Below are 18,347 nucleotides of genomic sequence, written 5' to 3'. Positions count from 1 at the left end.
ATTACATCTAAAAAAAACATAATATTCGTTATTTATTTGACCCTCCTGTTACTTTAAACCCATGTGACGTTATCGCTTCTGTGGAACAATGGTGGAGAATTTTCATAACCGTTTTCATATTCTTCCTTTTTTATCCATTTGATCGATAACATACTGAACTAACACTCTCCTTTGGTGTTCCACAGAAGAAATAAATGTGTAGATTTAAAAAGGACACGAGAATGATGAGAATTTTTATTTTATATAAAAGAATACTGTAGTTTCACCGTCATGAGGGCCATACCTAACATTTACATTGAGCTTGAAATTCATTATGTCGTATTGCTCTTATTACAGCATTTATAAAACGATGGCTATGTCTTAAGATATATATCTTATTGAATTGCTTTTGACGTTGATGCAAAGACTTTTCAAAGCATCACTTGTAGAGATGTATAGATGAGCCACTTTACATTATAACTAGCTTGAACAAACTACAGTTTCAGTGTTCCTTTCCCAGCATAGGCTAACCTAGTCGAGGAATATAGCTTTCAATGTATGTACATTATAGCTCTCTTCACAAAAACGAAGACAAAAAAGTGAAAAGGTGCTTGTTTCTTTTCTAATCTCTCATTTCCGTCCTTTCTTCCTCCTCTAGCTGTACCAGCCTCCCTCTATCACACGATGTGGTTTAATGTATCAGGGCTTGTCAGCGCGACTCCACCTGCACACTTAGCGCCTTGCCGGCTTTGTATCTGTTCTGATTAAGTGGCAGACTCCTTAATGATGTGGTGGACTCGCTCCAAAGATCAACTTCATTTTTCACCACGCGGTCATTAATGCACTCGCCTTTCTAATTTCTGCTTGCATAATTCAGATCGGTTGCACCTTGCAGTACGGACTATGTACCAATACTGGAAGTGTGGTTTTTCTTTGATATGTAGAGAAATAATTGTTTTAAAATAGTCATTAGGAACTCTCGTTTGTGTGTTTATTGAATAGAAAAAGTACAAATGAAATGTATAAAGTCATAAACTTAACTAATAATGACATCAGTACTTCTTCTGTGCTTTATAAACGGAAAGTGATACAGGGTTGGAACATCATAGGGGCGCATTTTCATTTTTTGTGTAAAATATACTATGTTACTTCATAGATTAAAGAAATTTAATTCGATAGATTTGCAGAAAGGTCTCATTTTGCGTTGCGTTAAGAAGCTGTCGTAACAGAGATTTTTCTCCTCAAGGAGCTGTAGACAAATGTACATTTACCCAATAATGTACTGGATTACCGAATTAAAGTCGACACACAGCAACTTTATCCTTTAATCCCTTGTTTTGGTTCCAACATTTGTCGTCAACACTGAAAATAAAATGACATGTCTGAAAATAGGAAACGACATAAGATGGGGTCTTAAGGTTGGGGGATGAGTTTTTAATTCCAAAGCAGTTTGGAGCAGTTTGGCGCTTTGTTTGCTGATTATAAGAATTTTTTTATTCTCTTGAAATATGGTGACTGAGTTTGCTTTTTTCTCAAAAACCTTGATTTTCTTGTTGATACTGAGCTGGTAAAGCAATGTGCGGCTAACAATGCCAAGGTCAATGCCAAATGTCGTTTAAGTTGCTTTGGATTTATTTTTTGTATAGACTTGTTCTACATTAATCGGCTTTGAGATTTTGTTCAGGCATGAGTGAAAATATTGATCGGAATGACTTGCATTTCTTTTCATACCCACAATGCCATGCGGTTGGCTCGTCCGCAGTGAGAATGGCCAAACTTAAAGGTGCCGTGAAAGACTAAAAGTGGGGCATGAGCGAGGCCTCGTCACGACCTACCTTGTTCAAAGGTTCCGGGGAAGAGAGCTGTGACAGGCCTACTCCTCGGTGGAGAACATTACTAATGTGTGAGGGTGCAGGACGGGCCAAGCCTGTGATAAATAGCTCCCAAACACCCCTGGCAACCTCATAAGTCAACAGTAAAAGAGAAAAGCCGAGAGCCCTCTGACCAGCAGCTTAAAAATGGAAAGAAAGCAGGAAAGAAAAGAGTGTCGTTTTGGGCTTAATGAAAGGGCCAAATCAAGGAGCATCGTAGCCTCAAGAACACTCTCAATCTTGAAGAAAACCTCTCCCAATGCTACGGTTGCTTGAACGATGTTTTTGTTGGGGGAAGTCTTGCAAACACAATGCAAATCCTAACAAATGACATCAGTGCTTAGAGAAGCGAAGGGTCCCGGCAGTCTACCACTCCACTTCTGTAGAATGACATGCCTGTGGCTTTGAGGAAGTAAGTCTTTGTAAAGAAGTGCAAGTCATTTCATCTCACGATTGTGGTTGAAAGATGTTCGTGTCTTAAAACTAGAATGACATAGTCGTCTAAATAACTTTTTTTTCCACAGGAAGCAACAATCGTGCAAATGAAGTTTGTTAATTTGTTAGGTTCGTCCATTTTTCATCCGATAGTTGTTTTTATATTTCTGCATTTCCTGCCATTTCCCCGTATTACTTTTTCCTTTTTTTTCCATTTTCTCTTTTTTTATGTAAACTTTGTTTGCTAACCATTTATTTCATACGTTTTTTCTTTGGTTTATCTTTTCCCTGTATGTTCATTATATACACGCATTCTATTTTCCTCTCTACACTCTTTGTTTCGTCCACCATCTTTTTCATTCACCCCTTTTTAAAGTTGATAAAGCCGTTTGGCATTGAGAATGTGTATGCGGCGATGTTTGCATGTTGGGGGGAAGGCGTTGCGTGTTTCCTTGTCACAGGGTAATACATCACATGCACCAGGGGGTCTCTCTGGTATGCTCCTCAATAATGAAGTTCATTCGTTAAGTTCCCCCCTCAAAGGCCACGCTCCCCCGCTGCCCTTTTCAGCAGCCGCTGCACTCCGTACAGTATTCACAGCACCGCACGAAGAAAACACATAATCATGCTCTTTACATGCGACAGTCGCCTCGGCCACAGACGCTCGGCATGAAGGATAAGAAGGCCCATTACCTATCCCTCATGCCTAGTTATGACTGTAATTATTACACCCAAAATCACCTGCCCTACTTCCTGTTGAGAGACTGGTGAGGTTCCACAGCCAGGCACCCCCTCTTCCTGTTTTTCATAGAGAAGGAGTTTTATGTGGCTTCACGGGGAGGAAGAAAAGGAGCATTAGAATGCTGAGCATCTCTGCCTGGCCTCGGTTCAAACCTCGGTACATGTCCTCTTCGTCGTCTCCTTTCCTTCTTCTGCTAGGCTTCTGTGACTTCTCTCCGACTCACTTTTTGAGACCTTGTGTATAGATTCTCTAGATTTTCGAGTTCTGAGACAAATTCACTTAATTCTTCGTTAAATTGGTTTTCTCTTGAAGGGAATAGATCGGGCAAACGTGAAAATGCTGTCGTTGTTAACTCATTTCCATAACCATATTTTTATTCAAACCCAAAAAATACAAACAAAAAGTTGCTAAACATATACAGATATACAGTGAAGTTAGGGGTCTAGGTGCGTTTTCTTATCGAACCGTTTCAGCACAGGACGTCCGGCTCTGTACAAATAATAATAAACTGTAGTACAAAGACAAAAAGGAAAATGTAGAAGTATACATACCGTATATTTTATAAACGTATATATAAATGGGACCTATTTTTATGTATTCCCACACAAGTAAAAAAAAATACTTTAGTACTTGTAGCACTAATTTTACCATGGTTTATAAGTACGGTCACACTTTATTTTAAGGTCAAATTCTCGGTATTGATAAACCATTAACTATGACTTTTGCCTCAGTAAACTACTAATTTGTTGCTTATTAATAGTTGGTAAGGTAGTTGTTAGGTTTAGGTTGGATTAGGGAAGTAGTATATGGTCATGTTAAATATGTGCTTTATAAGTACTAATAAACAGCCAATATGCAAAAAAATAGGCATCTAATGAGCAACTAGTTAAAAGTGAGAATTGTTCCCTGTACTAAAGTGTAGTATACTATATAATTTTTATGCGGGCAAATAAATATTACTGTTATATATTCACTGTTGTATCCCTATCCCTATCTTATAAATGTTATTATATTTTTACTAAATGCTATATTTTGTTTAATTTCTTTGAGAATTATCTCATTCATAAAAAGATATATTTTTATTCAATTTTATTTAAATGTGTTTAAAATGTTATCTGTTGATTTTTCACAAATGTTGATAATCAAAGACAAGCTTATGTTTTGCATTTATTCCCCCTTACTTTACTGAAACTGAACTGTGACTAAAAAGGAGGCATACACCAAACTGTTAATTCTGTGTACCGTTACAACCTTAAATTCAGTATAAAACAAAATATTGCGTTGTATTGTCCAAATCTTCCAAATTCAACTTTTATGATGCAAAATTAATAAAAAATGACTATATTGTCACCATTTATGTCCACCGCATCGAAGAAATAGCTTTAAAAACGCCTCCTGTGTTTTTAATGCAATGAGGTTGAGTAAATGATGACAGAATTTTCATTTTTAGCTGAACTATTCCTTTAAACTCACATTTATTGTAGTGAAGCCCAAATCCTGCAGTTGGTTAAATCTATCGGTTGATATAATCTCAAACAGGATCTCACACCTGAGGCGCTTACTTTCATTTTCGGAGTATTTTTTCCCAGGTCCTCTGAGCATTATTTTTGTCCTTGCTATTAGCGAGTCACATCTCACCTTGACTAGTCTCTCCTCTCTCCAATTAATCTTATAAACGCATTTATTTGTTTGTCTCTTTCCGCCACATTGCCGACACGAGAAAATGCCCAAAGACAAAGAAATTGGTTTGACATCTCTGCTCTATTAAAACTAACCGAGCAGCGACGACATCGACGGCAACAGCGAGCAAACAGCCGCTTGGGGCCATCTGATGTTTTCAATTAGATCGAGCACAAGGGGAGTTTAATGCTTATCAAATTGTTTACTGCCAAATGTCTCCATATTATTAATACCTGGAAGGGTTCAAATTTAATTTGAAGTAAACATGCTCGCCGTGTAGAGAAGGATTGGAGATTTGTTTGAGTAATACGTCAGACAGAGCGCTGTGTCTTTGGTCTCCGTGCTTTGTTCTTGGCAAGCCTGTTTGTATTTGCTTTAGACGTTTCGTCTGGTGACTTGGCTCCTTTTATTTTGTTTGTTATTAATCTTTGCTCAAAGCACAATCATGTTTTTATGATTTTGCAAATGACTGGAGAAAACAAATGTTTCTTAGTCAGAAATCATATGGGGCACCACATAGTTCCAACAAGAGCACAAATTATTCTCTGTGAATTCGCACCCATCCCTCGCCCCACAATCGCCAAAATTGAGTTTTTGGACATTTTATTAAACCTCCCAAATGTGATATCAAAAATGAAAATGAAACCAATCACATTAGCCCATTTTCCGATAATTGCTTCCTAAACTGAGGCCAAGTCATTCTATGGAGCAAAGTGTCATTATGTGCCGTGTCAAACCAAGAAAGTGGCCCATTTTTGGATTTGGTTTGATGCAAGTGGGAGCCGTTTTTGTCTGGACCTTGACAAGAGGATTAATTCTGTCTAGAACTTTCATTCTGCGAAGACTCTCGTGAGATTCACATACTGTGTGAAGTTCATACGGACCAGCCAGAGCCTCTCAAAACGAGAATAAAGACACGACAAAAGGTTCTTCAAAGTGTTGCCGCAAATATAATTTTTGTTCCCCCTTTATTCAAAAAGCATTTCTTTATTACCTTTTGTGTTGAACAACTGAAAAGTTCTGCCGGTGTTTAAGGTTCTTTACACAACAATAGAGCCAAAGGCTTGGCTTCCTGAAACACCTTTATTTCATAAGATCGTAACCATTGAACAACGTAGTTTACCAGGACTTGAAGGCGTCCTGTTGTTCGTCATGCTTGATTCAATGATTTCTAATGATCATTTGATATCAGAATCTTCCCTTTATAAAGCCTTTTAAGTTTCTTAACCAGGTCTCAGTTCGACAAAACCTCCCTCAAATATCCCCAACCGCCCAACCTACATCGCTGCATTATCAATCAATGCTAAAAAAGATTGTGGAAAATGTTCCTAAAAAGGAAACGGCATGCTAATTTTACCGTCTCTGTACCTTCTACGGTTTCTCTTATTTGAACTCCCTTTGTAACGTCTTCCTTTCTTTCAAAGAAAGGAGCCCAATAGTCTTGTCTATTTATCCTGGAAATAGATATTCCCCTTGTTGTCGACGTGATTTATTGAAGTCCTCTTCGCAGATGGAAGCCACAGGAAATTGCCTGGAATGGTTCTAAATTGGTTTATGATTGTTTTATATGGGCTCGTGCGCTTACGGTTTGAAATTGTGCCCCCGCGCTTTTTGGAGTAGATATTAAACTGATCCATATTGAGGTTTTTGGTGTGTATTTAGGGGGACTTGTTAATTCAGTAATGGCTCCACGTTGGCAGAAAGTGCTTGCCGCTGTCGACGCCGCTGAGAGAAAAGTGCCACTTCTGTGAGGTATCTACTGTTTCTCCAGTCAGGGTGGCCTGTAACAGAAACTCTTGCCCTAATCCAGATAAATCAGAAGCATTAGACTCTGTGGATGGAGTGACGTCAGTTCCTTCCTGTACACTCTGGAAGGAAACTTTCGTCATGTCTAGTATGTGGCATCTTTAAGACTCGTCTTTTTCTCTTTCACCATTTATCTCCTCTTCTATTTTTCTATCTTAGGCTTTAGAAGTACATAGTGAGTTCCTTTAAATGTGTAGAATATACTTCGTACCATAATCATGGTTCTTAAAGGAGCAGTTCACCTTCAAAATGAACATTTTGTCATCATTTGTTCCGCGGAACACAAAAGAAGATGTTTTGAGGAACGTTTTTAACAGCCCCCCATTCACCAGCATTGGTTATAATAGAAGTGAACCGGGGCCAGTGCTGTTCTGTTACCAACATTTTTCCAAATATCTTCTTTTGGGTTCTGCAGGTCTGAAATGACACAAGGGCTCCTAAATGATGACAGAATTTTCATTTTGAAGGTGAACTGGTACTTTAATATCAGTTATTGTGAATACTAAATTGTGGCTCCCCTAAAACGTACCCTCGGTGTGCGACTGCCGACATTAACAAAGTAAATTAAGATACATTTTCCCTTCATGAATGCATAAGTAGCAAACATCTCTTTAAAGTCCACAGCTCCGCTGAGGAGCGACAGGAGTTAAAGTGCATAGAGGATCAGCTGCTGTTCTCTCTGCCCGTGCGTGGGACGCTACTGACAGACTGCTAATGAGCCCATTATCGTCTGCGGTCCTTCGCCTGGCTCCTCGGGGGCACCGGTGGATGCTCTGCATCCCCTCTCAATTGAATTCCATCCCACAGGGGTTGTTTACAATAAATACATTTGCTTGAGTTAATCAGGAGGTGCAGAGCTAGACACTTGACTCGGGCGCCTGATTCTTTGGAGAGACGGTGAAAGAGAGTCGACAGGGCTCGATTTTGGTTCTCGCTGGGCATCTGCGGGGACACACATCCAAGAAGCAGAATGTGATTGGTTTATATGAATGATTTGTTTCCGGATGGACAAAGTATGTCGATCCAGGAACATGTCGTACTCGTGTTGTCGGAATCATGTGAATTAAACAAAGCTTTAAATAGCCAGTGTCTTCTGAGACAGGGTCGAACTCGACATGCGATCGAGGTCAGGAAAACCAGGTTTGAAGGAAGGGAAACACATTTCAGGGACAGAGCGGAGAGGACAAGGTCTGTCTGGTGGCAGCTGTTGTCATTAACACCACTTAATTCCTCCGTTGATTGTTGCCGTTCTTCACAGTTAGATTTTTAACACCTCGGAGATGTCGATGTCTCCAGTGGCTGTTTTGGAACGTACTCGGAAATTACCGAATGAGATTTGACATGCTCTGAAACGGTACGATTTAGCTGACTTTATCTGAAGTATGGTTGTCTTGACAAGTTTGTCCCGTCTCAATTTTCTACAAATAAACACGATGTAAACAACATGCAGTACATGCACGACACAGTATGTCCTTGTTCATATTTATCTGTAACTCTGGCCTCAGATCTTTCTTCACCGTTACTGATAATTCAGTTTTACTGGGGTTAATACGACCAAAATGTGGTAGTTTTGTATGTGAGTGTGCACATATTATTTCCTCCGCCTCACGAACACGTGCGTCTGTACTGCACTGCCCTGAGGCGACATCATCTTGCTGTTCTCTGAAACTTTTTCTCAACAGTCTGCAAGCTCTCATCTTAACCACAAGTACCGTTGCTTACCTACCGACCACAAGAGTCACTGCAGAGCGAGACAGTTTAACCTTACCACAAGCTGCAGTCGGACGCAAACGCCGTGCTGTCAAAGCACAACAGCTTGGTAGGAGCAAAACAGGCCACTGCTAGCAGCCATGCTAACGCCACGGCTCGACACACGCTAAACTACCTCCACGAGCGCTAATGCAACTCCACGTCACTAATTTTCAGCTATGATACGCCTCATTTGATAATCACGGTGGGGAAATTATATTTTCCTTATTAGGCGGAGACTGTTGACGGATTGGTGTTGACATAACATGAGTTAATTTATTTTCGCTGCCTCTAATGGATCACGCAAGAGGTCGTGATCAGACGGTAATTTTCGAGATTTATGGCATCAGGTGCGGAGCGTGTATTTGCATATTTTTATTCGGGGGATTCGCGACGCAGTTATTCCTGCTCATTTAGTGTTAAATTAGCATAGCAACCGCAGAGATGTAGGTAAACTGTGATCTGAGAAAAATATTTGTTGCAGAGATGTATGCACACTTCTGTAAACATTTAAAATTGAATGTAGTTTGTGTTAAAATGCACAATTATATGTCATATTAGCAAAAGGTTGAAGGTCGCTGTTATGATTATATTCATATATGGAGTGTGACAAACTTTGCCCCGATCTGATGATATAGTAATTTGGTGCTGCCTTAAAGGGATACTTCGCCCAAAAGTTAAAATTCAGTCATCATTTACTCACCTTCAGGTTGTTCCAAATCTGTATACATTTCTTTGTTCTGATGAACACAGAGAAAGATGTTTGGAAGAATGCTTATAACAGATCCCAACCCCCATTGACTCCCATAGAAGGTAAAATGACTTTTTTCTTTTTTTTCTTCTGTTGAACACAAAAGAAGATATTTTGATGAATGTGGGACAGCAAACAGTTCACTTTTGACAACCACTGTTTTTTCCTTCTATAGGAGTCAATAGGGGTTGAGATCTGTTTGTTTATAAGCATTTTTCTAAATATCTTTCTCTGTGTTCATCAGTATGAAGAAATGTATACACATTTGGAACAACTCGAAGGTGAGTAAACTATATAAGTAGGGATCTTTCTTCATTTACACACCCTCATGTCATTCTAAATCTGCATGACTTTTATTTGTCTGCAAAACACAAAATAATTTTGAAGAACGTCGAACGTCAAACAACATTGCCACCCATTGAGTTCCATTGTATGCACAAAAAACCATTGAGACATTTCTCAAAATTTCTTCTTTTGTGTTCCACGGATGAAAGAGTCATATACAGGTTTTGCCTCAATAAAAATGCTTTTGTTAGTGAGTTGAAATACTGCTATCTCAGATTCACATCAGTCCTGAGCGCAGACGAGAAGAGCAGGGGCTTATTTGTGGGACTCAAAATGGAGCTGGGTTTTTGGCCGAAGCCAGCTTTCTCTAAGACCAGAATCACGAGCAGCCAGCTGGTGTGAGGCCTGAGCAGATTATTTGAGAGGGAGAGAGAGAGGGAGAGAGAGGTGGGTGGGGGTTTTGGGTGGAGAGAGAAAATGAATAAGGATGGTGAGATATTGAAACTCATCAGACCGTCATTGTGTGGGGGAGAGAACAGTACGAGACCCTCTCTCTCTCTCTCTCTCTGTCTCTCACTCTCTCTCACTTGGTCTATCTCACTCTCTCTCACTTAGTCTCTCTCTCTCTCTCTCTCTCTCTCTCTCTCTCTCTCTTTCTCTCTCTCTCTCTCTCTCTCTCTCTCTTTCTCTCTGTCACTCTCTCTCTTCTCCTCACTCCTGATATCTTCTGGAGCTCAGCTGCCAGAAGCATCTAGTGTGAGCTCCGCTCTCAGCAGGCAGGACAGTGAGTGGTGAGAGCAGAAAGGATGATACCAGCCTCCTGAAGGGAGGTCAGAGGATTTCTCTCTCCCTCTCTCTCTCTCTCTCTCTCTCTCTCTCTCTTTCTCTCTCTCTCTCTCTCTCTCTCTCTCTCTCTCTCTCTCTCTCTCTCTCTCTGAAACATCTGGAGTTGCTCTGAGCTGCATCTGCCTGTCTAATATTAGCATGCAGGAAGAGAGACTGCAGCCATAGCGCCAGCACAAAAGAAAAACATTCTTTTTGATGACTTATTTCTTTTATAGATTGTCTACAGTTGCCCTTCAAGACTGTAACGCTCATAGAAATTGAGATTTTTTTTTTTTTGAAATTTTTGAAGAGTAATGTTGGTTGTTTGTATTGATTCTTATCATTGTTTTACATATTACGTATATTGATATATATAAATATTTAAGCAATATTTCTATAAACATTAATAACACACAAACACACATATGATAGGCCTACTCTAATTATACAAAACAAGTTAACTACGATATTCCATTCCATTTTCCATTCCATTTTCTACCGCTTATCCGAACTACCTCGGGTCACGGGGAGCCTGCGCCTATCTCAGGAGTCAACGGGCATCAAGGCAGGATACACCCTGGATGGAGTGCCAACCCATCGCAGGGCACACACACTCACTCATTCACTCACTCACTCACACCCTACGGACAATTTTTCCAGAGATGCCAATCAACCTACCATGCATGTCTTTGGACCAGGGGAGGAAACCGGAGGACCCGGAGGAAACCCCCTAACTACAATATAATTGTGTTAATTTTATAGCATTTCTCACTGATTTGAGCTCCACTGTAAATACAAACATATTTACACACATTCCACGCTATATACATTTTTAAACAAGTTTACATGCTGTAAATACATTTCAAACTATTTCACATCATATAAAATAATAAAACAATAAACCCTTCATATTTGTTTTTCCCATTACGTCATTCTTATGTATCTCCTACACATTCCTGCAGTTGCTCAACCACCCTGACTGCGAGTCGCACCAAAACATTTATTTGCCACTGTTTTGACTTCATCTTGTTTGCGATAAAGCACAAGAGACAGTGACAGCCAGCTCACCCCCCCCCCCCTTTACAATCCCAGCAGCCCCCCTCCTCCTCCCTCTCCCTTGTCATTGGCCGCCTCCTCTGCCAATTACAAGCCAGCAGGCGGGGCCGGAGGGTGAGAGAGCGCTGATGTCAGAGTCACATGGATTCTGGTGTGGTCATGCAAGCGCAGCTGAGCGGCAGAGCTATGCTGGCCAGCTGCTGCTGAAACAGCAGTGGAGGGCTCGAGCTAGCATTCGCGATATCGCTCGCCTATGGACCGCCGAGCTTAATGATGTATTTTGTGATTTCAGCTATGAAAGGTAAGAGACGAAAAGCATGCCGGTGTTTTTTTTTAAACTTCTTTTATTTGAGAGCTGCAAAGGGGCTTTAGGAATAGTCTGCCAACTCTCTTTGAATGGCTTGTTTGAAGAGAAAGAGAGAGAGGGAGTTTGTGCATGTGGGTATGTGTTTATTGCGAGGGAATTAAGTTCTGGCGTTGTCTCTATGGCCACATTTATTTCTATTCTGCATTCCTTTGATATAGAAAACAAAGTTGTGCATGAGGAGAGAGAAAGGTTTTGTTGAATAATAAAAAGGGGCTTTTAAGCTGATGATTTTAATGCTTGTTTTGCATTATGGAGAGAAAATGAGCTAATGTATCCCTTGGCAATTTTTTTTTATTAATACAGAAATCTAAGTTACTGTATGTATTTATTCTGTGATAGTTTCATTAGTTACTGCACAAGGTCTTGCCTAAAGTCTGAGATGTTTGTGTTGTCACGAGATGCAGGACGCAGGACACGTTGGCTGTCATTCAGGTTGACGTCGGCGTGCGTTTCATGCTCCATTGACCTATTTTTTTGGGCCGCGAACAGTCACGAGAACAAGGTTCGCACCGCAACACTACTTGTGTTGATCCTGTCTCCGTAATCCCGCTCGGCCGTCCCAACCCCCTGCTATACCCCATGCGCACACACACACATCAATCGTCCCCGGGCTGGATAACTCTCTCACTGTACGAATGCTTCATGCATCTTTTTTTACACAACCTGAAACAAACACGTTAGTACGTAGATAATTTGATTGAACTGAAGTCTCGTGACGTACTGTCAATTACTCTGACACATACGTAGACCGAGAAATACATTCACACCCAAACGTACACACACATACACATGCACGCGCTCAAATCCATTAACACTCCATATGTACAATCACTGTACCGCCACACACACACACACACAGCTGTCATTCTGCATTAGGCGTGGGGTGTTGAGAGTGGAAAAAGCATTGGATGTTGGTAACACCACTTTTCACCGTGACACTCTGTGTGCATCTCCCTCTGAAAGCATTTTAGCATCTCACCTTCACCGCACTCGCTGTTATTTCATTACCGAACCGCTGAACTGCTTCATATCTCTGATATCTATATGCATAAACACAGATAAACACTCACGCGCACGTGTTATGTATTTATGCATGTTTTTATGTTGCACTTCGATTTATGTTCTTTTTGCCTAATAAAATATTTATGCTAATCTTGGAAGTTCATTTTGCGAGGAGCTACAAGGGATGCAGTCAGCGCACGTGGAACAACAACATAAATGATGAGCAGTTTTTCAGATCTTTAGTTAAGGTGTTTGGTTTGCTTGTGTTCAGCGTGCACATCTCATCTAGAATAGCATGTGTGGGTTTCATCGCTTGCGTGCAGCCGTTTGTGGCGTGCGTGTTTTTTTTAAGCTCTGCTGTCATGGGTATGATCGTGTTTGTGTGTGTGTGTGTGTGTGTGTTGAAGCAGGAGCAGGTGTATGAGCCTCTGACCCTGGGTCCCATGTGTGGGTTGTTCTGGATAGACTGAAAATAGAGCTTTAGGAGACTGAAGCAATCTCAGAACCTTCACACAACGCATCCACAGCATTAACAATATAGGATTAGATGCTGGAATGGCGTTAAGAATGATCAATAAATAAATAAATCCACAGCATTAACCGTTTCCTGCTCCTTCATGAGACATTGTTTTAGAGTGTTAGTGCTTACCGTTTCCAAAGTCACGATATTGAAAAATTATTCATGCCAAATATAATTATCATACTAAGAACACCTCACATTTTTAAACGATTTTGCTTGTTTTAAATCAGGAATAAATGTTGTGTTTACAAATAAGCAAATAAGGCCGTTTTTTCATATGTCGTAAACGCATGCTGATCATTTCTGTTGCAATTTAGCCTGTTTTACTACACACACAAAAAAAACGAAAAAGTTGCCTTGCATGCTAAACTAAAATTGTATTCAATATAAGAAATCTAAATCTTATCAACTCTTGTTTTTTTACAATGCGGTAAAAAGCTTTATCACATATTAGTTGTGTTTGAATAATATCAGTTCAGCATTATCTTGAAAAGTATTGAAATAATCGCGTAACTGATTTCGGTGTAAACACATTTTATCGCCATCACGTTTTTACTAAACATCTGCTTTGCTAGTCATTTGTCAGGCACGTCACTTCAGATGCTAATGCCGCCTCATTCAGTGGCTTGATACAGTACGTTTTTTCTCTTCTCGCTCTTCATCCCTCCCTCTTCCTCTTTTCCAGCCTCCTAGCCACGACGTCGCCTCTCAAGTACCTAATTACCTGTAATGGAAACATCCCACTCATTAGCCTATGCAAATGAGCTCGCCTGCTCCGCACAATTACGAGGAAAACTCCCAATATTAATAACATAATTAAAGAAAGTTGTTTGATGTGCCAAAGACAGAGAAAGCGGGCCTTTTTCATCTGTGCCGTAATTGAACCTTTAATAAGCTGGAAAGTGCGAGAGAAAAGCGTCTCCTCTGTATTTTATTGTGTGTGATCAAAGTTGCACGTTGTGAGCGGGCCGGAATAAAAAAGGACGTTTGCAGACGTTACAAACAAAGTCGAGGCAAATAACATTTGCATGCTGATGTGAACGTTAGTGGTTTGCTCTGAAGTCAGTAGGCTAGGAGACTAGGGTGATTCTAACGCGCCTCTGTAACGCAGCAGAGGTTAACAAGATTGCCTGTAATCCAGTTAGCCACAAAGGACAGAAAGAGGGCAGGCGAAATCAGATTAAGGTGAAGCCCACCGGCGGGGGTTACAAATAAAGAGTGAGATTATTGCCCCGCCGTGAGATGTGTTAAGTGGACTATTTGGGATTTGGTGAAAAAGTGGCATTGCTGTTTTTATAGGCTTGCATATAGTCAACATCATGCTAGTTCTTTCTTTAAAGTGATAGCTCAACAAAAAGTGAAAATGTTAATGTCAATATTAACTCACCCTGTTGTCATGTTTCAAACATGTACGACTTTCTTTCTCCGGCGCACACTAAAGAAGATATTTTGAAGTAACCGACTGGGGTGGTATCCATTGACTTTGTGTCCATACAGAAGTGAATGTGTACCAATTTTGAACATTCTTCAAAATATCTTCTTTTGTTTAAAAAATATAGTGGCTGTTAAAATGTTGACTCTTTAACACGTTGGCACGAGCAATTGAAGCTCAACAGAAGCCCTTTATAACTGAGGTTTTTTAGTCAAAGTAATGGTAAAAGTCATGATAGCATTTGCATGTTTGCAACACGTTGGCCAAGCCTTCGTATCCCAACGATTGATAGACGATTGCTTTGTCTGACTGCTGTGCAGTTAAATCCAGTCTAGTCCTGCCAAAAGACAGAACTGGATCAAGCTGAGGGATCCATTTGAGTATGTGAAAGAGGGCATTGGATTGATAAGTCTACACAGACGCACACACACACATAGATGTGATCACTCATCATTTCTCCTTGGTAGCTCAATGACCATATTTCACCGCAACAACTTGTGAAAGAAACCATGTGCCATTTCCACTAGTTATTAGAGTGTGTGGCGTGTGTGCGTGCACGCATGTGTGTGTGAGATAGAAACTGTCAGGGCGTCTACTATAGTGTGTCAGAGCAGTGAAATGCATTACCTGCCAGCTTGGGCACAGTGACTGCTTAATGAGATATTGACTGACCATTGAGAATATAGATTTTTGATTTAGCTCCGGTAGTGTGTGTGTGCGAGCGTGTGTGATTCAGACACTCAAGATGGTGAGAGAGAAAGAACGGGCATGAATGAGAGGAATCGAGAAAAGAACCCCGCGGAACAGATGAAAACATAGAACGAGTGGGTTTCTGTGCAGAACTTGTTGTGGTTACCCATGCCATGCACGGACACACCCATCCACACGCTACATCTGAGCCCTGGCGCCTTGGACAGTTTGGCATGAGTCCCATGTGCCAGTTTCAGCTCACCTTCTTGGCAGGCAAAACAACCTTCACTTCTGAAAACGTTTGTGTTACATCAGATGGTTCAATCAAAGCTGTGTTAAGAGAATCTAGTTACACTCGTATCCAACTTAAAATCAAAATTCACTTTTTCTGTAATAGTTTCTGGTCTTATTATGGCCATTTTTCAGCGCATGTTAGTCCAAAGGATACAAGTGGTTGTCTTTGTAACCCTTTAATCTTCTTTTCAATGTTTTCAAGCCAAGAACAATTTTCTTTTTGGGATGAACAATCCCTTTGGGATGTCATTTTTATTTACCGCTATGTTGATCTAAACCGTTTTCTAACGTACAGCACACAAACAAGAACACAGAAAATCTGATCCACTACTATTCCTTCGTAAAAACAGGCAAAACAGCATCAAAACTTGCAAAAATTTCTCCTGCATCTCCTTCATTGTGTTTTATAAAACTTTAACTTTAAAACCAAATCTTTAAAATGCATTTGTGCATGTGGGAAGCAAGTCTTTAGTTTTTAACCAATGGTTGCTGACTTTGTTTCATCCACCAAAATTCAATTTACAAATTTTAAAGGGACAGTTCCCCCAAAAATGAAAATTCTGTCATCCTTTACTCACACTTAATTTGTTTCAAATCTGTAAAGATTTCTTTGTTCTGATCAACACGAGGAAATATATTTGTACAAATGCTTGTAACCAACGGTTTTCGGACGCCTTCGACTACCAAAGTAGGAAAATGACAATGGTAGTCAAAAGGTCCCCTGAACTGTTCGCTTTCCTACATTCTTCAAAATATCTTCTTTTGTGTTCAACAGAACATAGAAACCTATTAAGCATTTTTTCCTACTATGGGAGTAAATGGTAGCCAATATCTAGCATTCTTCCAAATATCTTTCTCTGTGTTCATCAGAACAAAGAAATTCATACAGATTTGGAACATTTTGAAGGTGAGTAAATGATGACAGAATTGTCATTTTTGGGTGAACTGTCCCTTAAATTTTTTTAATAAGCCCCATCCCACATTCTTCCTGAATTCCCTGTATTACTCTGCATTACGTCACATTATGGAAATGAAACGCTTATGTTGTTTAATGTTGTCTTGACTTCACTGTTGAAGCAATCACTGTTGATTATCAAAGCATTTTTGCAGATGAAGCAGCATGCATTGTGTTTTTTTAACCTTTCATTTGGAGCATAATTTGATTTTTCATAGGAATGCACGACTCATAATTTCCTGCGTTGATTTAGGATCAGCGTAAAATCCTTTGATGTCACCGGCTGTCAGAATGCATTTCAGGCCTGCCAGAATTCTTCCCACAGTGCTTCACTGATAACACATTCATCACAGGTCCAGCCGCACCTACACAAACGGAGTGTGTACGCATAAAATGCACACTTGCTCATAAACACATATTCTCAAACTGGAAAGCAGTTGGAGATTATTCTATTTATTTACGAGGGAGCTGAAAGATGGATTGTTATGAACAAACAGTAATGAAGGGATTGCACAAATTGCACCTCCCATTTGTCGTCAAAGACTCTCTAGGAAGACAGCGGGACTAGTTCCTCAGCTCCAGGGTTCACGCAAACTCCAGAGTTTCAAATGAGGCGTGCTTTTCCTCTCGCACACACACACTTGTATTTTTTACTGTATGCCAGAGTTGGGTGAACCCTGACTGAACCTCTGCTGCTTTATTAGCTGCAGATACATGCGGTATGTACATAGACTCTTACAATGCAAGACCACTTTGCCCTTTCCTCTCATTCACACGGGCTGAACTTGGCACACCGCAGCAGTGATTGAAAGTGGTCCCCGTCGCAAGAAGCTTTTCTTTCAATTCTGAGCACGTTGCTTTGCTCCTTCAGTGTTTTTTTTGAGGAGCTGGGCCCCTCCCTCTTTCTCTTGAACACTCCTCTGAGAGCCGTCCACCGGCCCTTTTGAAGTTGCATCAAAGAGGAAATGGGGAAAAAACATTATCGATTTTGCGTTTTGTCAGACTCGGATATAAAAGAACGCAGATCTCTGTACACGGCATCACCTGTGTATAGAACCAAAGTCTGTGACTCCCAATTTGGGGTGCCCCCAGTGCCCACTACACCACCGCTGGAGCTCTTCGAAGGCTTGCCTTCTCAGACCAAAGCTTTTTTGCTATTAATCTCTGGGTAAATCAAACCTGTTAAGGGGATAAACTCACAGACAAACCTGCTCCCTTGAAGATGTCAGATCTCTTATCCCTGCTCCATCGGACCAGTATCATCTTTCCTCGCAGACTTGACCTGCTTTCTTTGACGAAAGTCAGAGAGGGCTGCGAGGGGTTTGCCAGTAATCAAATCTCCACTCCAGGCATGCATGAAGGAGTGTAGTTGTTTGTGTTTGGAGCGAGCGCGTGATTGAGCGAAAGAGGGCGACCCAGGGGAGGTGGATGAGATCTGATTGTGTCTCGCTCTTCAGATGACCCCGCTGTGACATAAGGAGAGACCTCCAGGCCCGCCGAGTCAATCCTGACCCACGGAGGCTGATCCTGTTATGATTTTGATCTCAGTTTTGTTGCAGTGAAGTTTGAACATGCAATGTTGGTTCGTCTTGTCAGGATAATATTTCGGCAACATGTGTGAGACGTCATGTACAGTAATACATATTGAGTTGATGGCCGTTTTTCTGCAGATTTTGTTCAAAGCACAGTTGTGAAACATCTGTTGAGGTATCAATGTGCTAATAGAGCTTTTTTGCATCCGGCGTGAGAGAGCGATAAGAGTGGCATTAATGATCTATATTATATAATGACTACTCGCAAAGTGTTTCCGGTTAAGCTTTGGAATTCAGGTGTAAAATCGAAGACAAAATCCTATACGCAAAATCTGTCGTATAAAAACAGTGCTCACTTTTAGTTCCCTGCGAGGAA

General features: G+C 40.6%; 1 protein-coding gene across 2 annotated transcripts in view; it reads left to right on the top strand.

The window, feature by feature from the left end:
• roraa (RAR-related orphan receptor A, paralog a) overlaps positions 1–18,347 on the top strand; it is a 267,139-nt gene that overhangs the window by 191,669 nt on the left and 57,123 nt on the right. Inside the window, exon 1 of one of the 2 annotated variants that reach the window (XM_056739459.1) lies at positions 11,345–11,480. The exons of the other annotated variant lie outside the window; for it this stretch is intronic. Coding sequence (XP_056595437.1) covers positions 11,450–11,480 — 31 coding nt within the window. The 5' untranslated portion in view covers positions 11,345–11,449. Of the gene's footprint in view, positions 1–11,344; positions 11,481–18,347 lie in introns of those variants that run through there. 2 annotated transcript variants of the gene reach the window in all.

This window comes from Triplophysa dalaica, chromosome 24 (genome assembly GCF_015846415.1).
Source record: "Triplophysa dalaica isolate WHDGS20190420 chromosome 24, ASM1584641v1, whole genome shotgun sequence".
Taxonomy (NCBI): Eukaryota; Metazoa; Chordata; class Actinopteri; order Cypriniformes; family Nemacheilidae; genus Triplophysa; species Triplophysa dalaica.
Note: the sequence above shows the minus strand (reverse complement) of the source record. Positions and strands in the feature narration are given on the sequence as shown.